Source organism: Trichomycterus rosablanca, chromosome 20, assembly GCF_030014385.1.
Source record: "Trichomycterus rosablanca isolate fTriRos1 chromosome 20, fTriRos1.hap1, whole genome shotgun sequence".
Lineage (NCBI taxonomy): Eukaryota > Metazoa > Chordata > Actinopteri > Siluriformes > Trichomycteridae > Trichomycterus > Trichomycterus rosablanca.
The window spans coordinates 20,966,124-20,989,958 of NC_086007.1; the positions used below are offsets into that span (position 1 = coordinate 20,966,124).

Genomic DNA, 23,835 nt, shown 5'->3' on the forward strand with positions numbered 1-23,835 from the left:
ATATATATATATATATATACTGATCAGCCATAACATTTAAACCACCTCCTTGTTTCTACGCTCACTGTCCATTTTATCAGCTCCACTTACCATATAGAAGCACTTTGAAGTTCTACAATTACTGACTGTAGTCCATCTATTTCTCTACATCCTTTTTTAGCCTGCTTTTATGTTGTTCAGGTATGTCAAGTCTGACCAGTGGGTATGGTGGTGACTTGTTTTTGTATTTCCTTTGAAACTATGGGCATTGCTCTATGCCTCCTGCTTCCTGGAGGATGCCAGGCACCTCGTTACAGTAGTCTTGTTTTGGATTTCCTTGGCCTTAAAATGTGTTTAAGAATCAGAATGAATAAGAATATTATTAGGTCAAATTATGGTTCACAACGTGTGTTTATTTATTGACTGAGCTGTAAATGAGTCTGCAGTCATTACCTACTTAATCTCTTTAATGCCTATGCAATTATATCCCATCTTATGTACATCATTTTGCTATTTGCTTCTAAAGAACAAAGGCAGCAAGTTTAATACCCATATTTACATTATTGTTCCTTCATGCCACAATGTAAAAATGACACAGAAGAGCTTTTGATATTGTCCTTCTAAGGGTATTGAATAAATAATGTCTGGATGATTCATTGTTGTTAAGACTAGGCAGACAGTATCCAGATCTACACATGAGGAAAAACCTTGAAAATGATCTTTCATTAGAGACTGATTTGTGTCCTAGGTGCCACTAACTTGTATTTTAAACCTTTAAAATAGTCTATAAGTGATCATATTAGTACTCACTGATTAAACTCACAAGGGGTGTCCACATACTTTTGACTATACATTGACCAGGCATAACCGTATGATCTCATCATCACAGCACCTGTTAGTGGGTGGGATATATTGGGCAGCAAATGAACATTTTATCCTCAAAGTTGATGTTAGAAGCAGGAAAAATGGGCAAGCGTGAGGATTTGAGCGAGTTTGACAAGGGCCAAATTGTGATGGCTAGACGACTGGGTCAGAGCATCTCCAAAACTGCAGCTCTTGTGGGGTGTTATTGGTCTGCAGTGGTCAGTATCTATCAAAAGTGGTTCCTTCCATTGATGCACGTGGGGAGCGAAGGCTGGCCCGTGTGGTCTGATCCAACAGATGAGCTATTGTAGCTCAGATTGCTGAAGAAGTTAATGCTGGTTCTGATAGAAAGGTGTCAGAATACACAGTGCATCACAGATTGTTGCGTATGGGGCTGCATAGCCGCAGACCAGTCAGGGTGCCCATGCTGACCCCTGTCCACCCTCAACAGTGCCAACAATGGGGACATGAGCATCGGAACTGGACCACGGAACAATGGAAGAAGGTGGTCTGGTCTGATGAATCACGTTTTCTTTTACATCACATGGATGGCCAGGTGCGTGTGTGTCGCTTACCTGGGGAACACATGGCACCAGGATGCACTATGGAAAGAAGGCAAGCCTGCAGAGGCAGTGTGATGCTTTGGACAATGTTCTGCTATTCCACGATAATGCGCCCTGCCACAAGGCAAAAATGCTTCAGGAATAGTTTGAGGAGCACAACAACAAGTTTGAGGTGTTGACCAGGCCTCTAAATTCCCCAGATCTCAATCTGATCAAGCATCTGTGGGATGTGCTGGATAAACAAGTTTGATCCATGGAGGCCCCACCTCGCAACTTACAGTTAAAGGAGTTAAAGGATCTGCTGCTAACATTCTGGTGCCAGATACCCCAACACACCTTCAGGGATCTAGTAGAGTCCATCCTATGATGGGTCAGGTAGTGTTTTGGCAGTAAAAGGATCTTACAGACTTGGTATAGATCATTTTTAAATATATCTAAGTTGTCTAAACAATGAAACAAGTAATTTGCAATGTGGCGCTCTGTATATATTTTATTGTGGCCAGTGGAGGCATTTTTGAGCCATAGTAAAAATGGAAATCTTAATTAAATCTTGCCGGTCAGCCATAAACAGAGGTTGCCTTCCAGTAGGAGTAAATATAGGTTAGATTTCATCTTGGAAAGGTAATTCAGTTATATACAAATAGAGAACTGACCCACTAAACTCACAGAAAAGTTTCTGTTTTGACCTGCTTTAGGCTGTACACTGATCAGGCAACACATTAAAACCTTCTCCTTGTTTCTACACTCACTGTCCATTTTATCAGCTCCACTTACCATATAGAAGCACTTTGTAGTTCTATAATTACTGACTGTAGTCCATCTATTTCTCTACATACCTTTTTAACCTGCTTTCACCCTGTTCTTAAATGGGACCTCCACAGGACCACTACAGAGTAGGTATTATTTGGGTGCTGGATCATTCTCAGCACTGTAGTGACACTGAAATGTTGGTAGTGTGTTAGTGTGTGTTGTGCTGGTATGAGTGGATCAGACACAGCAATGCTGATTTAGTTTTTAAACATCTCACTGTCACTGCTGGACTGAGAATAGTTCACCAATCAAAAATATCCAGCCAACAGCGCCCCATGGGCAGCGTCCTGTGACCGCTGATGACAGTCTAGAAAATGACCAAGTCAAACAGCAGCAACAGATGAGCGATCTGACTTTACATCTACAAGGTGGACCAACTAGGTAGGAGTGTCTAATAGAGTGGACAGTGAGTGGACACGGTATTTAAAAACTCCAGCAGCGCTGCTGTGTCTGGTCCACTCATACCAGCAGTCGGTGTCACTGCAGTGCTGGGAAAGATCCACCACCCAAATAATACCTGCTCTGTGCTGGTCCTGTGGGGGTCTTGACCATTGAAGAACAGGGTGAAAGCAGGCTAAAAAAGGTATGTAGAGAAACAGATGGACTACAGTCAGTAATTGTAGAGCTACAAAGTGCTTATACATGGTAAGTGGAGCTGATAAAATAGACAGTGTGTGTAGAAACCAGGAAGTGGTTTTAATGTTAATGCTTTAATGCTATATATGTATTTCTCAAATGCTAATGCTAATGACAACTAGCATCCCTCATTAAGCCCATATTATGGTTATTTATAGATATGCTGCTATGCCTCAGGCCTTTTGTCTAGAATGTCTGTAAGGACTCACTTCAGAACTGATACCAAGCTACTGAGCTACATAGCAACGGTACATTCCTGGCAGAGGTGTGCAGTGGTCATATGAAAGAGGGGTCTAGTGTAGGTACAACACACTACCTTATATAAACAGCACCAAAAAAAAGGACTCCACAGGTTTCCCTCTCAGGGGCTCCGAAAGTCTGAATGCAGATCTTGTTCTTGGGTGCTGGAAGTTTAGATAAACTGGTCAATGTTTTCTCCTGTCATAGCAGCACAGCTGAGCTTTACTACTGAACAGAGGACCATGTTAAATTTTTAAATATATGCTACAAGGTTAAAATTAAGTAGTCGGTTTAGCAATACACATTGCTAAGTGAGATGCTAGTATACAAACATGCAAACTCAACAGAAACTGATGGCAATTAGAATGAGTTGTATGTCAAATAACTGCTCTATCAGAGCTAGGGCTGTCATGGTGAAAGAATTTCCCCTTTGGAGATTTAGGGTGGCTCAACACCGCGATATGCATTTTTTGTTTTTGAAAATTACTTTTTAGAGCTATATAAACAAGCTTTATTTGTTAGGCTATAATTCGGTATATTATTGCTTTTTAAATGACAAAGATGAGACAGCTTTAAGACAAATCAAATGCGTGTTTATTGTTAAATACAGAACAAAAAAGAGCAAGGATGTGCAATAAGAATGCATGGCTTTTCTCTATTAAAAAAGGTTTAAATTTAGCTTCTAGCCTAGGCTACATATACACTGTGAAACGGAAAAAAAACAAAAAACTGTTTAGGCTAAATATTTTAAGTGCACATCTAATCAAAATATGGTAAAAAAAATTAAATAAAACGAAACCTTTCGTTTAGAATAAAGAGTAAAGTCTATAAGACCTTAAACCTGCGTTATCATATCCTTGTTGCGCGCTAGAAAAACCAACATGTTCACCTTATGTGGTTTTAGAGAGGATCTGAGTGGGGTAGCAATGTTCCCGGCGGCACTAAAAACTCTCACTGATGGTGTGCTCGTTGCACAAATATGAGAGCAGAGGAAATCTAGCCTGGTTGTCGCGCCACCAGGCTCCTCCTGCAGGTAGCACGTGATCTCAGTATCTCAGTATTTGCTCATTTACATTATGAATTTATTTAACGTTTATTACGGCCGAATGTAAGCGTAAAACAAGATTGACCATGCAAAAAAAAAGAAAAAAAAGAAAGAAAAAACGTGAACATCGCGGTTGTGACGGTTGCTTGGCATGCCCTGCGGTTGGCTGGTCTATAGTCCGGTATTGCAAAATTGCGGTTACCGCGACAGCCTTAATCGGAGCTACCCCGGTCAAATGAAAGCAGTTGTTTTTTTTAAGTATTTTCCAGATTTTCCAGAGATTTTATTCCTAAATTCAGCTCAAAATCAGCTGCTTGTGAGCTTGTTATATTACACATTCCAAGAAGACTGATCTTAACACACAGCCAAGGTACTCCTTCATGATCTAAGATTGTCAGCATCAGCAAAGTCAGGCCGAATATCGTACAGCATAAAGCCAGCTTAAGCTAAACGTTTGCAGTCGAAGTGAAGCGCGACGCTCTGAGAGATTGCTCTCGGCAGCTGAACAGAGGACATTGGCTTTTGAAATCCAACACACTCACGAGTAAATGGTTAATTATGTGTGGCCTTCTGTGTCTAAGGAGAGACATTATTGGTGGTGTCATGTTCTACTGGGCTGAGAAAAAAATGTGAGTGGGAAAAAATGTAATGGTATGCAGTTTAGCATTCTCTACGTGAACAGAGTTTTTCTTTGTTTCTTGTGATCCATCACTGTATCTTTTAACTGGAAGTGACATGTTTGTGTTGATATTGTGTTGATCTGGTCTCTACTGCTGCAAGTGAGCGGCTTGTAATGTGCTACATGTCCAGGAGTGCTGAATACGAAAACAGAAAGTGCATTTATAAATGGTTTGCTTTAACATCACATGATGTGGGTTGTCAACACAGTAAGCTTATGATCAGAAAAACAGAAACAGTCCAGTTTTTTATGAAAACATGAGCTAAAATTAAAGTACACCCTTAATACCTTTCTCGAGGGCATACTTTGAAGTTTAATGCACTCCTTTTTTGTTTGTATTGTTTATGCATTTTCTCCCAATCTCCCAATCTACTCGTATCCAAATACCTGGTCGCATTGCGTCACTGCTCCTGACGTCCTAATTAATACACACCCCCTCTGACGTGTGTGCAGTAGCTGATCACTTCTTTTTACCTGCATGAGGCGGGTTTGTTTGGGTAACGTATGGCGTGCAGAAAGTCACTCACTGATCCCCATTATCCCCCGTCTCTGTGTTCTACAATTACTGACTGTACTCCATCTGTTTCTCTGCATAGTTTGTTAGCCCCCTTTCATGCTGTTCTTTAATGGTCAGGACCCCCACAGGACCACCACAGAGTAGGTATTATTTAGGTGGTGGATCATTCTCAGCACTGCAGTGACACTGACATGGTGGTGGTGTGTTGTGCTGGTATGAGTGGATAAGACACAGCAGTGCTGCTGGAGTTTTTAAAAAATACTCTGTTAGACACTCCTACCTAGTTGGTCCACCTTGTAGATGTAAAGTCAGAGATGATCGATCATCTATTGCTGCTGTTTGAGTTGGTCATTTTCTAGACCTTCATCAGTGGTCACAGGACGCTGCCAATGGGGCGCTGTTGGCTGGATATTTTTGGTTGGTTGACTATTCTCAGTCCAGCAGTGACAGTGAGGTGTTTAAAAACTCCATCAGCATTGCTGTGTCTTATCCACTCATACCAGCACAACACACACTAACACACCACCACCATGTCGGTGTCACTGCAGTGCTGAGAATGATCCACCACCCAAATAATACCGGCTCTGTAGTGGTCCTGTGGGCTAAACAAAGCATGTAGAGAAACAGATGGACTACAGTCAGTAATTGTAGAACTACAAAGTGCTTCTATATGGTAAGTGGAATCACATGCCACAGTTGACTATGTGACATTTATAATAAAACAATGAAGTTTTTAGAAATGTCCACCCTAAAGCTTTGTTTTTAGTGAGGATGAGAAGCCAAAGTGAAGTATTTGTGTGGTAAGGGCCTTAGTCAGTCACTGTCAAAATATGGAGTATATGCCAGGTTTCATAAATGGCTCCTTTATGTCATATCTCAAGCTCCTATTACAGAAATGTCGAGACGTCTGAATGTGGTCAAGTAATCTATATGGCTCTTAACCTCTGCCCCTTTCAAAAAAGATTGATGAACTGAGAAAAAGTCTCTTTTCCAGTTGCTTTCTCCAGTGGAGACAGCATGACAAATCTGTACACACTGGTGACTCCTGTCTCCTAGTTTACTACCGACACTTTCAGTGTTGGTGGCTGGTGTGCTGGTGTTGAGGCATAAATTAGGAAGCTCTCGCAGCCTGGAGCCACATGGAGCCACATCTATAATGGTCACCTTATTCTAGCTGCCACGGTATCCAGAGATGCCGAACATTCTTCGCGCTGTGCCTCTGTCCACGTTATTTTGGCACTTATTATAAATTTAGTTCTGCCTTGTGACCCATGTTAATCCCAGAGATTGGGAGGTCTGGACAACCATCATCACATTATCCAGCTTTTAGAGTTTTAAACATGAATTAATTGGCTGATTTTATTAGACTATTAGTTAGGTTGGTCACTTGTGCTGAGCAATAATAAAGACTCACTATCAGTGTTCCAATAGTTGTGATTTGGTTGGTGTCTTGGCTAGTCAAGTTTTGTACAGTAGGCAAACCATGTTTGATGGACCTTGCTTTTTGACATGCTGAAAGCAAGATATGCTATTGCTATTGCCCCACAAGACCACCACAGAGCAGGTATTATTTAGGTGGTGGATCATTCTCAGCACTGCAGTGAAACTGACATGGTGGTGGTGTGTTAGTGTGTGTTGTGCTGGTATGAGTGGATAAGACACAGCAATGCTGATGGAGTTTTTAAACACCTCACTGTCACTGCTGGACTGAGAATAGTCCACCAACCAAAAATATATCCAGCCAACAGCGCCCCGTGGGCAGCATCCTGTGACCACTGATGAAGGTCTAGAAGATGACCAACTTAAATAGCAGCAATAGATGAGCGATCATCTCTGACTTTACATCTACAAGGTGGACTAACTAGGTAGGAGTGTCTAATAGAGTGGACAGTGATGGGACACTGGTATTTAAAAACTCCAGCAGCGCTGCTGTGTCTGATCTACTCATACCAGCACAACACACACTAACACCATGTCATTGTCACTGCAGTGCTGATAATGATCCACCACCTAAATAATATCTACTCTGTAGTGGTCCTGTGGGGGTCCTGACCATTAAAGAACAGAGTGAACAGTATGTAGAGAAATAGATGGACAGCACCATCATCCACAGGACAGTTTAAGAACAGAAATCAGCATTCATTGAGATGCCTGCCGGCAGAGAGATGATGAAGATAGGCGATTGCGTGTTAGATTGGGTTCCCATACGTGATTGTCTTGACTTGGAGGTTGTGTGATTATGTGTGAGCGTGTGTGATCTATAGTTTTCTTGATCATCCGTTACCATAAAGTGTAAACACCGATTGTAGTATAGTATGTTTCTTTCGTTTCTCCACCACCTGTAATGATTTAAAATGCTATTGCCTCAACAATAGCAGAGCAATAAAAATAAAGACATATGTTAATTCATTTATTAATTATATGTTTTACTACCGCTTTATTAGGTAAGTCTTTAAAATACTACTGGTCATGTAATGCAGGTCTATATGTTACTGTTGGTGGAATTAAATCTTGTTTGCTTCTTGTTGAAACAAAGGCCGCACACCTCAAACAATTTACACTTAGCAGCTGGGGTAGTATCTGCTTTTTATCTAGTCTTTTCAAGAAAAGAACACTTCACATAAATCCAAACACTTTAATGTAAATAGTCCTTTTCTGTAAACTCCTCGTCTGTGGGGAAGTGAAAAGACAGCACGGCATTCGGGGGAATTCCTCTCCAGCCTCAGTCGAATCCGTTTTCCTCTGAGAAACTGAAAAGGCAGGATTTGTGTACACTGTCTGTAAAAGTGGTCTTCGGGGATTGGATGTTGATTGTAGAGAAGTGAAGGGATTACTTAGCCCTCCATCAGAAGTAGAGACTTCTCCTCTCCAATTATTATGCAATGCTTAATAATTAATGCTTCCTGAAACAACAGACTCTGCTGATTCCAGACATATTAGCAGCCTTTTAAGCTAGCATGGTGCACAGAGTGTTTCTTGTATATAGACTCCATTGCTCCAGAGAGTGCATGTACACTTTCCATACGCCTTGCACCCAGTGATTTCAGGGAAACTGGACCCATTGCGACCCTGACCAGAATAAATACTCATACTATATCAAGCAAGAAACAATTAAAAGATTTGCATACTAGATTCCACCCCCAATCACATTATATTTACATTTGCAGCATTAAGCAGATGCTTTTATCCAAAGCAACTTACAATTATGACTGAATACAGTTCAATCAATTGTGGGTTAAGGGCCTTGCTCAGGGGCCCAACATGTGGCAACTTGGCAGTGATGGTGCTTGAATCTGCAACTTTCTGATTACTAGCTAGACAAAATTGGCCACTAGTCTGCTGGGTGGGAAAAAGACAAGATTAAAAAATGGTTGCGGTCTTCGACGCTGCCTAAGGACCCTGGTTAGTAGCCTAAGGCACCTGTACAGAAGTGAACGTGCGTGACTCTCTATGCAAGAGACTGGCCTCTGGGTCAGTGGACTCGGCATGTATAGGCGGGACCATGTGCCAGGCAAATGTATACCCTTCTTGGATGTGATCAGGGTCCCCAGCATCAAAAAAGGGAAGAAAAAGGGGGAAAATTTGTGTTTCACTTATTGTGGCTTTTTGTGGAATTGGGTTTGGATATGAATATGTAATAAAAGTTAATCATAAGGTATTCCAGTGTCCATTTACTGACTGTACTGGCTGACACTGAACTCGTTGACATGATTCTGTTGAGACTTAAAACTTGAAACTTGGCAATAGTTTGTAGTCTCTCTTCTGCTTATTCAGTGCAAGAGGAAGTGACACTAGTACTATTTTAAGGCCTAATAATAGGCTGGAAGTCCTTTGTGTATTCTGGGGCAGTGGTCCAACATGGAATAATGACACACATGCTAAGCATCAACGGACCTTTGCAGGAATTGTCACTGTACCAGAGGTAGTTTTGGAAGCAAGATTTATATCATCACAGGCTTAAAGGCTGCTGTGCGAAGAGAAAAACCCCTAGACATAACAGTATGTGTGCTAATTATTAAGTCACAGAATATATTTTTACAGTATTATAGTATACAGGCATGTTGGAAAATTATTCCACCCACATAGCAAGCAGTAGCAGCTAGCATTTAGCGGTCACAGCAAAGCATAAGCAGCTATTCATAGTGCTTTAAACATTTTTGTCCACTTTTGAACAGACCTCCAAAACCTTTGGATGGTGGAATGGGTGCATTGTATACATTTGCCTTCTCTGCAGCTTTGCCAAGAAAAGATGGATGTGTTAATAAGAATGATACTTCCCAAGAATGATAAAAATGATACTTAACCAAATCCAACACTACCATATTAATGAGTTGCTGAATTATTATGTGGGCGGCATGGTGGCTCAGTGGGTAGCACCATCGCCTCACAGCAAGAAGGTCCTGGGTTCGATCCCCAGGCGGAGTGGTCCGGATCCTTTCTGACACTGAATTTCCCTATGGGTGTGTGTGTGTGTGTCTGCCCTGTGATGGACTGGTGCCCTGTCCAGGGTGTCATTGTGTGCCTTGCACCCATTAAAAAGCTGGGATAGGCTTCAGCACTCCCCTGCTACCCTAATTGGATTAGCGGTTAAGAAAGTGAGGGAATTATTATATCACCAGATTTGTCATAACTCTTTTGACCAACTATTTATTGTATTGTATGTGATTTGGGACGCTGCCTCTCTTTTGAAGCAAAATTGTCTCAAACATTAGATGCTATTAAACATTAGCAAAGACCGTGATGATCCCCAGCTGGCTTGGGGATGCGTCTGTGCCCACGGCATGGATGATCCTAATATATGTGAAGGTACCATTAATGCGGAGACTTATATTGGTATTTTGGTGAGACATATACTGCCGTCAAGACAGACGTTTTCCCAAGTATTTTTCTAGGCCAATGGCAGGCGTCATTCTGCACAAATTACAACAGCATGAATTCGTAGACATAGAGTGCGTGTGCTTGACTGGCCTGCCTGCATTCCAGATCTGTATCTAATTGAAAATGTATGACATATCATAAAGAAGAGAATCAAACAATGGTGACCACAGACTGTTGAACAGCTGGCAGTCTTGTAAACGGCAAGAATAGCCAAACATTCCACTTGCAAAATGCTACAATTAGTACTTTTAATCGTCAGCCAATTACAAAAGTGTAAATAAAAGAAAAAATGATGTGACCCAGGGTGAGAGTGTTGCAGACATAAATTTATACATTTAATATTTAACAAATTCAGCAAGTTCATCATTGAAAACAGGCACAAGTCTTTATCTATCTATTTCCTTGGCTGCTCCCGTTAGGGGTCCCTGGCGGACCGTGATCCGCATTATTGATTTGGCACAGTTTTTACGCCGGATGTCTTCCTGACACAACCCTCCTTATTTACCCGGACTTGGGACCGGCACTACAATGCACTGGTGTATGCATCCTAGCGGCTAGGTACCTATAGGACAATTCAGTGTCTCCAATTAACCTGACTGCATGTTTTTGGGACTGTGGGAGGAAACCGGAGCACCCGGAGGAAACCCACGCAGACACGGGAAGAACATGCAAACTCCGCATAGAAAGGACCCGGACCGTCCCACCTGGGGATCCAACCCCAGGACCTTTTTGCTGTGAGGCGACAGTGCTACCCACTTAGCCACCGTGCCACCCGAAAACAGGCACAAGTAAATTAACAAATTACAGATTTTAGTTTTATTGCATTTTTAAAGTGTCCCAACTTTTCTGGAAATGGGGTTTGTATAATTGGACCTGATAGCATGCGAAGACATTAAACTTTAAAAGGCTGCTTCTGTTTCATTCTATGATGGATTCCATTGTTGCTCTGATGCATATAATAATACCACAGCGTGAGTACAGTTACTCTGGTATGCTTGGATGTTTGAGATGCTGAACATTGAATCATGCCAGTGTCTGCTACACCAAAAAAGGAGTGAGCTGCTCACTCGCGCTTCGCGTTAGCTACTGCAATTGTTTCCAGAGGGGGCTGGCTATATTTAGAGCCAAGACCCTTTCTGCCATTCAGACATTTCCATTCCATACTACATACTTTTTAGGGCGATGTCATCTGACATTACTTATCAGCATAGAATTACCCCACTGGTTTGTTCCCATACTCCAGTTCTTTAGTTATTTTTACATTTTCTGCATAGACAAGGGTCAAGAGTGGGGAGTTTGGTTTTGAATGTGGGAAAACGTAATGGAAGCAGAAGAGCATGGGTCAAGCCATGGGTCGGAATTCTACAGAGACCACTGTTTAGTACTCTTGAGATGCTTTACAGTCACTTTCAGTGGTTTGTAAGATGTACATGAGAAACTGGCCGGTTCCCACAAGTTGAAAGTCATTTATGTCGTTTAAAGACTCGCGAGCTTTAATCTGTAGTTACGGTTCTCAGGCAGTTAAAGAAATTTGTCCACATTATTCTGAATTTTCTGCTTCTCCTGCCTGATCGATGCCTTAATTCTTAGTTTCTTTCTTCCCATAGTGCATCTTGGTGCATCTATTCCCCTGGCAAGTAGCGCACATTCACCCAACTGTCCACATCATATAAAAGAAAATGTGATTCATCAGACCAAGTCACCTTCTTCTATAGCTTCATAGTTTAGTTCTGGTGCAATTTCAGTGGTGGACAGGTGTCAGCATTTTTATTCTAATACATGCCTTAACTGATACCAATTGGTTTAGTCCGTGGTCTCCATTGTCTGATTCTCCTCTTCGTGATATGTTATACCTTTTTAATAATAGACAAATCTAGACTGCAGGCAAGCCAGTCAATCATACACACTCTGTGTCTGCAAAACCATGCAATGCAACATCTTAGCAAAAAAAAGACTTGGAGGTCAGACACATTCAAAAGTGGTTTCCAGCTTTGCCCTATATGGACTTCAGATACCCTGATTTTTTTTTAACAGTAAAAGGTAAAGGTAAAGGTTAATTTAATTACATTATTTACATTTTTGCATGGGGATATGATCTTTTTGAGCTGATTTACAATTCTTTTACAAGGTTTGGCATGAAGTGGTTAGTTGCAACTCACCTTTGGTGGATCTACCTTTTATATCCAATCATGATTACCTAACCTGTTACCAATTCACCATCTTATTGTGTCATGCTTCAAAACAGTGTCGTTTTTCTTTGGTGTAACAAGGTGATTAACTTATATGTATATATGTACAGTATATATCCAGTCTTTCTCTTGAAAGGACACAGTGCAGAACTTACAGGGGTTGGACAAAATAACTGAAACACCTGTCATTTTAGTGTGGGAGGTTTCATGGCTAAATTGGACCAGTCTGGTGGCCAATCTTCATTAATTGCACATTGCACCAGTAAGAGCAGAGTGTGAAGGTTCAATTAGCAGGGTAAGAGCACAGTTTTGCTCAAAATATTGCAATGCACACAACATTATGGGTGACATACCAGAGTTCAAAAGAGGACAAATTGTTGGTGCACGTCTTGCTGGCGCATCTGTGACCAAGACAGCAAGTCTTTGTGATGTATCAAGAGCCACGGTATCCAGGGTAATGTCAGCATACCACCAAGAAGGACAAACCACATCCAACAGGATTAACTGTGGACGCAAGAGGAAGCTGTCTGAAAGGGATGTTCGGGTGCTAACCCGGATTGTATCCAAAAAACATAAAACCACGGCTGCCCAAATCACGGCAGAATTAAATGTGCACCTCAACTCTCCTGTTTCCACCAGAACTGTCCGTCGGGAGCTCCACAGGGTCAATATACACGGCCGGGCTGCTATAGCCAAACCTTTGGTCACTCGTGCCAATGCCAAACGTCGGTTTCAATGGTGCAAGGAGCGCAAATCTTGGGCTGTGGACAATGTGAAACATGTATCGTTCTCTGATGAGTCCACCTTTACTGTTTTCCCCACATCCGGGAGAGTTACGGTGTGGAGAAGCCCCAAAGAAGCGTACCACCCAGACTGTTGCATGCCCAGAGTGAAGCATGGGGGTGGATCAGTGATGGTTTGGGCTGCCATATCATGGCATTCCCTTGGCCCAATACTTGTGCTAGATGGGCGCGTCACTGCCAAGGACTACCGAACCATTCTGGAGGACCATGTGCATCCAATGGCGGTGCCGTGTATCAGGATGACAATGCACCAAAACACACAGCAAGACTGGTGAAAGATTGGTTTGATGAACATGAAAGTGAAGTTGAACATCTCCCATGGCCTGCACAGTCACCAGATCTAAATATTATTGAGCCAATTTGGGGTGTTTTGGAGAAGCGAGTCAGGAAACGTTTTCCTCCACCAGCATCACGTAGTGACCTGGCCACTATCCTGCAAGAAGAATGGCTTAAAATCCCTCTGACCACTGTGCAGGACTTGTATATGTCATTTCCAAGACGAATTGACGCTGTATTGGCCGCAAAAGGAGGCCCTACACCATACTAATAAATTATTGTGGTCTAAAACCAGGTGTTTCAGTTATTTTGTCCAACCCCTGTATATATGTTGGCCATAGTGTGCTTTGTTGGCACATTTAGCTACTCTTGTTATGACTTTGTCTAACAGATGGCAGGGTTTAGTCCCTTGTATGGATAAGAGATTGTCTGCTGTAAAATGCTGTTGTAAACATTTATCAAATGAGTAAAGCTACTGTCTCAACTACTGTTTACAAAGTTTACATACAATTCCAGGGCCTGGTTAGGTTATTTGTTGAAAATATAATCAAATTTGCAAGTTATTTTATGAGTGTATTGTGGTTATTATGAAATTCGACAAAATACAGTATGTTGAGTTAAAATATACTGTACATACAGCAATATATACACTGATCGGGCATAACATTATGACCACCTTCGTAATATTGTGTTGGTCCCCCTTTTGCTGCCAAAACAGCCCTGACCCGTTGAGGTATGGACTCCACTAGACTCCTGAAGGTGTGCTGTGGTATCTGGCACCAGGATGTCAGCAGCAGATCCTTTAACTCCTGATGCTTGATTGGACTGAGATCTGAGGAACTTGGAGGCCAAGTCAACACCTCAAACTCGTTGTTGTGCTCCTCAAACCATTCCTGAACCATTTTTGCTTTGTGGCAGGGCGCATTATCCTGCTGAAAGAGGCCACAGCCATCAGGGAATACCGTTTCCATGAAAGGGTGTACATAGTCTGCAACAATGCTTAGGTAGGTGCTACATGTCAAAGTAACATCCACATGGATGGCAGGACCCAAGGTTTCCCAGCAGAACATTGTCCAAAGCATCACACTGCCTCCGCCGGCTTGCCATTCTCCCATAGTGCATCCTGGTGGCATGTTCCTCACGTAAGCGCCGCACACGCACCCGGCCATCCACGTGATGTAAGAGAAAACGTGATTCATCAGACCAGGCCACCTTCTTCCATTGTTCCGTGGTCCGGGTCCGATGCTCACGTGCCCATTGTTGCAGTGGTGGACAGGGGTCAGCATGGGCACCCTGACTGGTCTGCGGCTATGCAGCCTCATATGCAACAAACTGCGATGCACTGTGTATTCTGACACCTTTCTATCAGAACCAGCATTAACTTCTTCAGCAATTTGAGCTACAGTAGCTCGTCTGTCCGTCGCTCCCCACGTGCATCAATGATCCTTGGCCGCTTATGACCCTGTCGCCGGTTTACCACTGTTCCTTCCTTGGACCTTTTTTGATAGATACTGACCACTGCAGACCGGGAACACCCCAAAAGAGCTGCAGTTTTGGAGATGCTCCGACCCAGTCATCTAGCCATCACAATTTGGCCCTTGTCAAACTCACTCAAATTCTTACGCTTGCCCATTTTTTCTGCTTATGTCAAATTTTTCACTGTATGTTAACTGGATTGGAAAATCACATGGTCTTTTATATAATATAAAACAGAGATTTACCACAGTGTATTATGCCTACTATAGCACTATCCTGCTTTAATGTCCTGTGATTAATATAAAAAATACCAGCTGGTGCAGTTCGCATTAACAATATCGGTATGTGAGTGACTCAGTGAGGGTATGTCAACAATCCATCCTAATTATGAAAGTCACTTGGAAAGTGTGTAATCAGCAGAATAATGACTTATGTCCCCGGGTCAAACTGTGAAGCTCGAATTGAACTGGTGTCCTTTTTTCCTTTTGTTTGGGATGGTGCCAAGGTCCAGATGTAGGGCCCATTGTTGAATATATGCCAGCTGTGAGCCCAGATTTGAAACCAGCACACCAAAGTGTATGCCCTTATAGGGTTTGAGGTAGTGAGACTAGGAAAATGTTAAATCATGTTGAAGGTCTGAGACATTGTAGGTTTTAGACTGGATTCAGAGAGGCCTCTGAGCTGCTAGTTTGGACAGTCAGCAAGTACCCATACAGCATTAGCCACCACAAGGTGGCACCTTACATTTGCGGCATTTAGCAGATGCTTTTATCCAAAGCGACTTACAGTTATGGCTAAATACAGTTTGAGCAACTGAGGGTTAAGGACCTTGCTTCAGGGGCCCCAACAGTGGCAACCCTGGTGGTGGTGGGGCTTGAACCGGCAACCTTTTGATTACTAGTCCAGTACCGTAAAAGCTAAGCTACTTGTCTAATGTCTAATATAAATAGGTTACATAGATTCTTACTAGTTCTGTCAAAAAATAGTACAAATCAGCAGTGAGCGAAACTTAAATAGTCTAAAACAGCTTATTGTTTTCTCCTTATGGTCAAAAGTATGCACACATACCACAGGCAATGACCTTTCCTGCTAGCATAACAATGTCCCTTTGCACAAGGCGAGGTCCATAAAGACGCAGTTTGACTTCAGTGGCCTGCATTGAGTCCTGACTTCAACCGTACCTTTGGGATAAAATTGGAACATTGATTGTGAGCCAGGCTTTCATGTCCAGCTTTTAGCGCATGACCTCACATTTGCTTTTTTGACTGAATCAGCACAGTTTTTCAAAAACGCACAACCTTGGGGAAAGCGTTCCCAGACGTGTGAAGGCTGTAACAACAAAACAGGGTTTTGAAACGGTATGTCCAACAAGATCATGGTCAGGTTTTCACACGTCAAGCCATTTAGTGTATAAAATGATAAGTTTGTAATTTATTCAAGAACAGACACACCCACCTGTATAGCCAGTCAAGTCAAATTTATTTATATAGTGCTTTTTACAATGGACATTGTCTCAAAGCAACTTTACAGAATCCAGGACCAACAGACCAAAAAACCCCTGTTGAGCAAGCCGAGGGCGACAGTGGCAAGGAAAAACTCCCTTAAAATTACAGAAAGAAACCTTGAGAGGAACCAGACTCAGCAGGGACACATCCTCTTTGGGTGGCCTGGAGGATACTTTAAATAAGTAGGATTTACACAAATCATACAAACACAAAATAAAAAAAAACCACCTCCTTGTTTCTACTCTCACTGTCTGTTTATCAGCTCCACTTACCATATAGAAGCACTTTGTAGTTCTACAATTACTGACTGTAGTCCATCTGTTTCTCTGCATGCTTTGTTAGCTTCCTTTTTATGCTGTTCTTCAATGGTCAGGACCACTACAGAGTGGGTATTATTTGGGTGGTGGATCATTCTCAGCACTGCAGTGACACTGACATGGTGCTGGTGTGTTAGTGTGTGTTGTGCTGCTATGAGTGGATAAGACACAGCAATGCTGATAGCGTTTTTATAATACCGTGTCCACTCACTGTCCACTCTATTAGACACTCCTGCCTAGTTGGTCCACCTTGTAGATGTAAAGCAACGATCGCTCATCTACTGCTGCTGTTTGAGTTGGTCATCTTCTAGACCTTCATCAGTGGTCACAGGACGCTGCCCACGGGGCGCTGTTGGCTGGATATATTTTTGGTTGGTGGACTATTCTCAGTCCAGCAGTGACAGTGAGGTTTTTAAAAACTCCAGCAGTGCTGCTGGGTCTGATCCACTTATACCAGCACAACACACACTAACACACCACCACCATGTCAGTGTCACTGCAGTGCTGAGAATGATCCACCACCTAAATAATACCTGCTCTGTGGTGGTCCTGTGGGGGTCCTGACTGTTGAAGAACAGCATGAAAGGGGGCTAACAAAGCATGCAGAGAAACAGATGGACTACAGTCAGTAACTTCTAAATGCTTCTATATGGTAAGTGGAGCTGATAAAATGGACAGTGAGTGTAGAAACAAGGAGGTGGTTTTAATGTTGTGGCTGATCGGTACATATATACAGTGTATCACAAAAGTGAGTACACCCCTCACATTTCTGCAAATATTTCATTATATCTTTTTATGGGACAACACTATAGACATGAAACTTGGATATAACTTAGAGTAGTCAGTGTACAGCTTGTATAGCAGTGTAGATTTACTGTCTTCTGAAAATAACTCAACACACAGCCATTAATGTCTAAATGGCTGGCAACATAAGTGAGTTATTATTATTATTATTATCCAGCACTGCCTTAACCCTCCTGGGCATGGAATTCACCAGAGCTGCACAGGTTGCTACTGGAATCCTCTTCCACTCCTCCATGATGACATCACGGAGCTGGTGGATGTTAGACACCTTGAACTCCTCCACCTTCCACTTGAGGATGCGCCACAGGTGCTCAATTGGGTTTAGTCCATCACCTTTACCTTCAGCTTCCTCAGCAAGGCAGTTGTCATCTTGGAGGTTGTGTTTGGGGTCGTTATCCTGTTGGAAAACTGCCATGAGGCCCAGTTTTCGAAGGGAGGGGATCATGCTCTGTTTCAGAAGGTCACAGTACATGTTGGAATTCATGTTTCCCTCAATGAACTGCAGCTCCCCAGTGCCAGCAACACTCATGCAGCCCAAGACCATGATGCTACCACCACCATGCTTGACTGTAGGCAAGATACAGTTGTCTTGGTACTTCTCACCAGGGCGCCGCCACACATGCTGGACACCATCTGAGCCAAACAAGTTTATCTTGGTCTCGTCAGACCACAGGGCATTCCAGTAATCCATGTTCTTGGACTGCTTGTCTTCAGCAAACTGTTTGCGGGCTTTCTTGTGCGTCAGCTTCCTTCTGGGATGACAACCATGCAGACCGAGTTGATGCAGTGTGCGGCGTATGGTCTGAGCACTGACAGGCTGACCTCCCACGTCTTCAACCTCTGCAGCAATGCTGGCAGCACTCATGTGTCTATTTTTTAAAGCCAACCTCTGGATATGACGCCGAACACGTGGACTCAACTTCTTTGGTCGACCCTGGCGAAGCCTGTTCTGAGTGGAACCTGTCCTGGAAAACCGCTGTATGACCTTGGCCACCATGCTGTAGCTCAGTTTCAGGGTGTTAGCAATCTTCTTATAGCCCAGGCCATCTTTGTGGAGAGCAACAATTCTATTTCTCACATCCTCAGAGAGTTCTTTGCCATGAGGTGCCATGTTGAATATCCAGTGGCCAGTATGAGAGAATTGTACCCAAAACACCAAATTTAACAGCCCTGCTCCCCATTTACACCTGGGACCTTGACACATGACACCAGGGAGGGACAACGACACATTTGGGCACAATTTGGACATGTTCACTGTGGGGTGTACTCACTTATGTTGCCAGCTATTTAGCCATTAATGGCTGTGTGTTGAGTTCTTTTCAGAAGACAGTAAATCTACACTGCTATACAAGCTGTACACTGACTACTCTAAGTTATATCCAAGTTTCTTGTTTATAGTGTTGTCCCATGAAAAGATATAATGAAATATTTGCAGAAATGTGAGGGGTGTACTCACTTTTGTGATACACTGTACATAGTCCATTGTAAGTTCTGGACATTTTTGGTGCAAACGAAAATACGATTTAAACATACATCTAGCAGGAGCAGCATTGTTGGCACTGCAGTCTTTAACCTCGAGAGGATAAACAGGTTTCCGTCAGAACCACCTTGGGGTAAAACAACAGAAGATGTACTGTAGTTACATTGTGAAATCATTAAGAGTAAGATGTCAGTTTTACACAGAGTAGGTTTAGACTCCAGCACCCCTAATTATTACAGCATAACTAAAAGGAAGAGTGAGCAGGTAACACAGTCATGAAGGCTTTCATAGGACATCAGCGCCCACCTCCCCCACCGTCATCAAACCTGAGCGATCGGACAAGAGAGGCAGAACGACAGTAACCCAACATCCCTGATCACCACAAGTTTCTATGACCAAGAACCCTCAAGCTCTGTGACCACCTAAACCACTTAAATACAGTTTTCCAGCAAAGTGAAGTTAGCTAAAACGTCTTATGCAACACATTATGCCATGATCAATAGAAATTTCTTTAGAGATGGGAAAGAAAAAGGCAAACTAGTGCTGTTTGTCCAAAATCTAAATGTTCTTTTGAGTGACTAGACACAATCCCACAGACATACTCCACAAATCTTGTGGACAACCTTTTTGGAAAAGTGATAGCTATGAAGGGAGGGTCTAACTACATGGTAATGCCTGTCGGTTTGGAATGGGGTGTCCAACAAGGTCATATTTTATTCATTTATCCTTGATAAAGTGGTTTGAATGCACTTATAACTTTATAAGAGTAATTACAGTACATATGCTGTCGTTGGTCGTTTTATGATATACGTCTTGTAGTGTATTATAAAGCATACATTTTAAATTCATTATGGATACAAGAAGTCAGGAAATGGGTTTTTTATTTATTTATCTACATCCTTGTTGATTTTATGGAAGGCACAGCCCCCCCCTCCCCACCCCCCAGCTCAATTGCTGCTCTTTGTGTTAGGTCTGTCAGGTGCTTTTAGGGTTAGCACCAGCAGAAAGAACATCAGAGGAAATTGATTGGTGCAGCAAAGGCTTGTATAATGTACGAGCCGGTGTGCATTTAGAGCTCTTTGCTTGGACGCAAACTTCTGTGTTGTCTCGTCAATATGTGACTCTTCGGTAGGGGCAGAGCCGAACTGATAAATACACGACAAATTGAGCCTGTCTTCAGCTGCCTTCTCTAATGCACAGGAAATGTGTTTGTTGGAAAAAAACACTAATTCAATTTATGTAATGGGAAAGCCTTCGTGTTTACTTTCCCTCTCACTGTACTGGTTACTTAGGCGCTGTAAAACATCATAAATATCAAACATACACAAACAGTCAAAAGTTTACATACACTTGAAAAAGAAAGGTATGTAAAGTTAGTTGGGCTTTTGTTTTCCATGATTAAATAATTGTAACATTATTATTTAGGAAAAATTTAAGTACAGTAATCATTTTAATGTGCCTTTTCTAAAAATACAATTCAGCCAATATATAATTAAAGCATATTATATTATTACTTTGGTGGTGTGATACTGTTATACTTTGTGGCCTCCTAATTTTAAATAAGCTATTAACAGTCTGCTCCACTCTTTTATCCAAATTCAATGTCTATTATACACCGTCTTACCCTTCTTTTTCTCTGGTCATTTTTAAGTAATGTAAAATAATTTGTACTGTTTTAAAAGCTTAAAAATACTGAAGTGTTCTAATAAAATCTCTATATTTATATTGAGTTTTTAAATACTTCACTGTCACTGCTGGACTGAGAATAGTCCACCAACCAAAAATATATCCAGGCAACAGCGCCCTGTGGGCAGCGTCCTGTGACCACCAATGAAGGTCTAGAAGATGACCAACTCAAACAGCAGCAATAGATGAACGATATTCTCTGACTTTACATCTACAAGGTGGATCAGCTAGGTAGGAGTATCTAATAGAGTGGACAGTGAGTGGACACGGTATTTAAAAACTCCAGCAGCGCTGCTGTGTCTCATACCAGCACAACACACACTAACACCACCACCACCACCATGTCAGTATTACTGCAGTGCTGAGAATGATCCACCACCTAAATCATACCTGCTCTGTGGTGGTCCGGCGGGGGTCCTGATAATTGAAGAACAGGGTAAAAGCAGGTTAAAAAAATATGTAGAGAAACATATGGACTACAGTCAGTAATTGTAGGACTACAAAGTGCTTCTATATGGTAAGTGGAGCTGATAAAATGGACAGTGAGTGTAAAAACAAGGAGGTTGTTTTAATGTTATGGCTGATCCTATATGTAGTCCTATATTGTGTTGTTATTGCCATTAATTTATTTAATATTAGTCATAACATTTCCATTTATAATAAGCATTTATAATAGTTAGCATTGTAAGATTTAAGGAGCTTCAAATAAACCATAATGTCAGATATTTATCATGAACTACATTAAGCTTTAATGAAAATAATTCAAATTTATTGCACATTTATTAATGTTAGCAATCTGACACACTATGAAGTACACAGTATATGATTTAGGACCCAGCCTTTTCCCCACCATAAGCCTAGTTGGCAGGATTAACTGCTAGCACTCTTGCATCCTGGTAAAATTCCAATTTTTACATATGAATGTTTGAGGTCTGACTTTTTGCAGTTTTCTATATGGCCTAATTTCTCTGTTAAAGCCCAGAATTAAAAATGATACCCAAAAATAATTAAGCTGTCATCAATTAAGTGGAAAAAAACTTCATAATAACACATTAATGCAGGTAATTTTAGCATGCAGCTAATGCTGTTCCTAAATGTTTTCTTTCAATAGTATGTGGACCCTGTTTTTCTGTTTATTTATTTATTTTTGGCCACTCCTTTATTTGTAGGGGTCGCCATCAGGGATCATTCTGTTCTAGATACCCGATTATTTGGCATGCAACCTTCTTTTATATTCTGCTTGGGACCGTCACTGAGAATGCACTGACAAGGGCACCTCCCAATGGCTAGGCTGTTCAGTCATCCTTCTCAGACATAGCCAATTATGTGTGTAGATGCCAGACCGGCCAATAGCAATACTGAGATTTGAACCCCAGATCTCAGTGGTAGCGGGCTGCCGTGATTTACTGCTGTGCCACTCATACACCCCAGTTATTCTGGTATTTTTTCAATATTTAATGCAATTGGGTCAAGATTGTGAAGCTTAATCGTATTGTTATATAATTTTTTTGAATGAGAATTGTGTCAACTAATGTTATGATTAGTTCTGTTGGCTAACTGTTGGGTAAAATCTAGATCTGAAGAGCCATCACACCACATTTATACAAAGGTTGCAAACACTGGGTCACTATTCTGCATATAAATAGACTCTTTATTCCTAGAGAGTAGTGAAACAGTGGAATGCTGCACATAAATACAGTCATGGGTGGGCTCAATGAATTCCACTCAAAGCACTTTTCCTCTTTCTGTCATCTATCACAATTTACTGTGCTTCCATAGCGTTTGTTATAGGATTTTGTTGCCTGGTTGGCTGTTAAACAGAGTGTGTGTGCTTTGGATACAGTACATAAGCAATTCGATTAGGAGATTTTGTCATACCAGCCTTGATTACCCACACGGAAATGTAATATATGACATATACAATATATATATATATATATATATACACACTGATCAGCCATAACATGAACCACCTCCTTGTTTCTACACTCACTGTCCATTTTATAAGCTCCACTTACCATATAAAAGCACTTTGTAGTGTGTCTACAATTACTGACTGCAGTCCATAAGTTTCTCTGCATGCTTTATTAGCCCCCTTTCATGCTGTTTTTCAGTGGTCAGGACTCTCCCAGCCCCCAGGACCACTGCAGAGTATGTTTTATTTGTGTGTTGGATCATTCTCAGCACTGCAGTGACACTGACGTGGTGGTGTGTTAGTGTGTGTTGTGCTGGTATGAGTGGATCAGACGCTGCTGGAGTTTTTAAATATCGTGTCCACTCACTGTCCACTCTGTTAGACACTCCTATCTAGTTGGTCCACCTTGTAGATGTGAAGTCAGAGAAGATTGCACATCTATTGCTGCTGTTTGAGGTGGTCATCTTCTAGACAGTGAGGTGTTTAAAAACTCCAGCAGCGCACACCACCACCATGTCAGTGTCACTGCAGTGCTGAGAATTATCCACCACCTAAATGCCTGATCGGTGGATGTACATGTATTACATTTGTGTATGTGTAGTTATTAACAGAGTTCCAGTGTTCTTATAGTCTGCTTTGTGTGTGTCTGTGTGCAGTATGGGCCGAACTGGAGATCAACATGGAAAACAGTGTAAAGGTGTTTCTGAACGATGCAGCAACAATCCCCTGCAGGTACAATCTGAATGAGCCTGACAGTTTGTTGACGATAGAGTGGTTTGTGGTAAGTTACCTTGACTTTCAGTTATTATAAGATTGTCTTAAAACATATTTCTAGGTATTTCATAATGACCAGTGATGCAGGCTTTGCTCGTTAGGTGTAAAATACATGTAGGGGCTGAAATACATGCTTCCCTATTACTGTCCAAACTACTGCCAGTCTTAAGAAGGACCTAATGACATTCTGTGTTTTCACGAATTTACACGTGGCTTATAAATAAATGTAATATTTTAACATTACTGTATTCTTAACCAGCTTTCATCACGTTTAAACTAATGAAATATAAAAATACTAATACTAATACTTATAACACTAATACTTATAAAAAAGGAAGATTAGAAACATTATAAAGTCAGTGCCTGGTCTCACAGCTGCTGAGCAGCAAGTGATGATGG

General features: G+C 41.7%; 1 protein-coding gene across 2 annotated transcripts in view; it reads left to right on the forward strand.

Annotated features, from left to right (window-relative positions):
- Nucleotides 1-23,835, forward strand: part of mcamb (melanoma cell adhesion molecule b) — a 53,027-nt gene that overhangs the window by 12,366 nt on the left and 16,826 nt on the right. For both annotated transcript variants that reach the window (XM_063016837.1, XM_063016838.1), the window contains exon 2: nucleotides 23,319-23,443. In XM_063016837.1, the coding sequence (XP_062872907.1) occupies nucleotides 23,319-23,443 (125 nt within the window). The remainder of the gene's footprint in view (nucleotides 1-23,318; nucleotides 23,444-23,835) is intronic.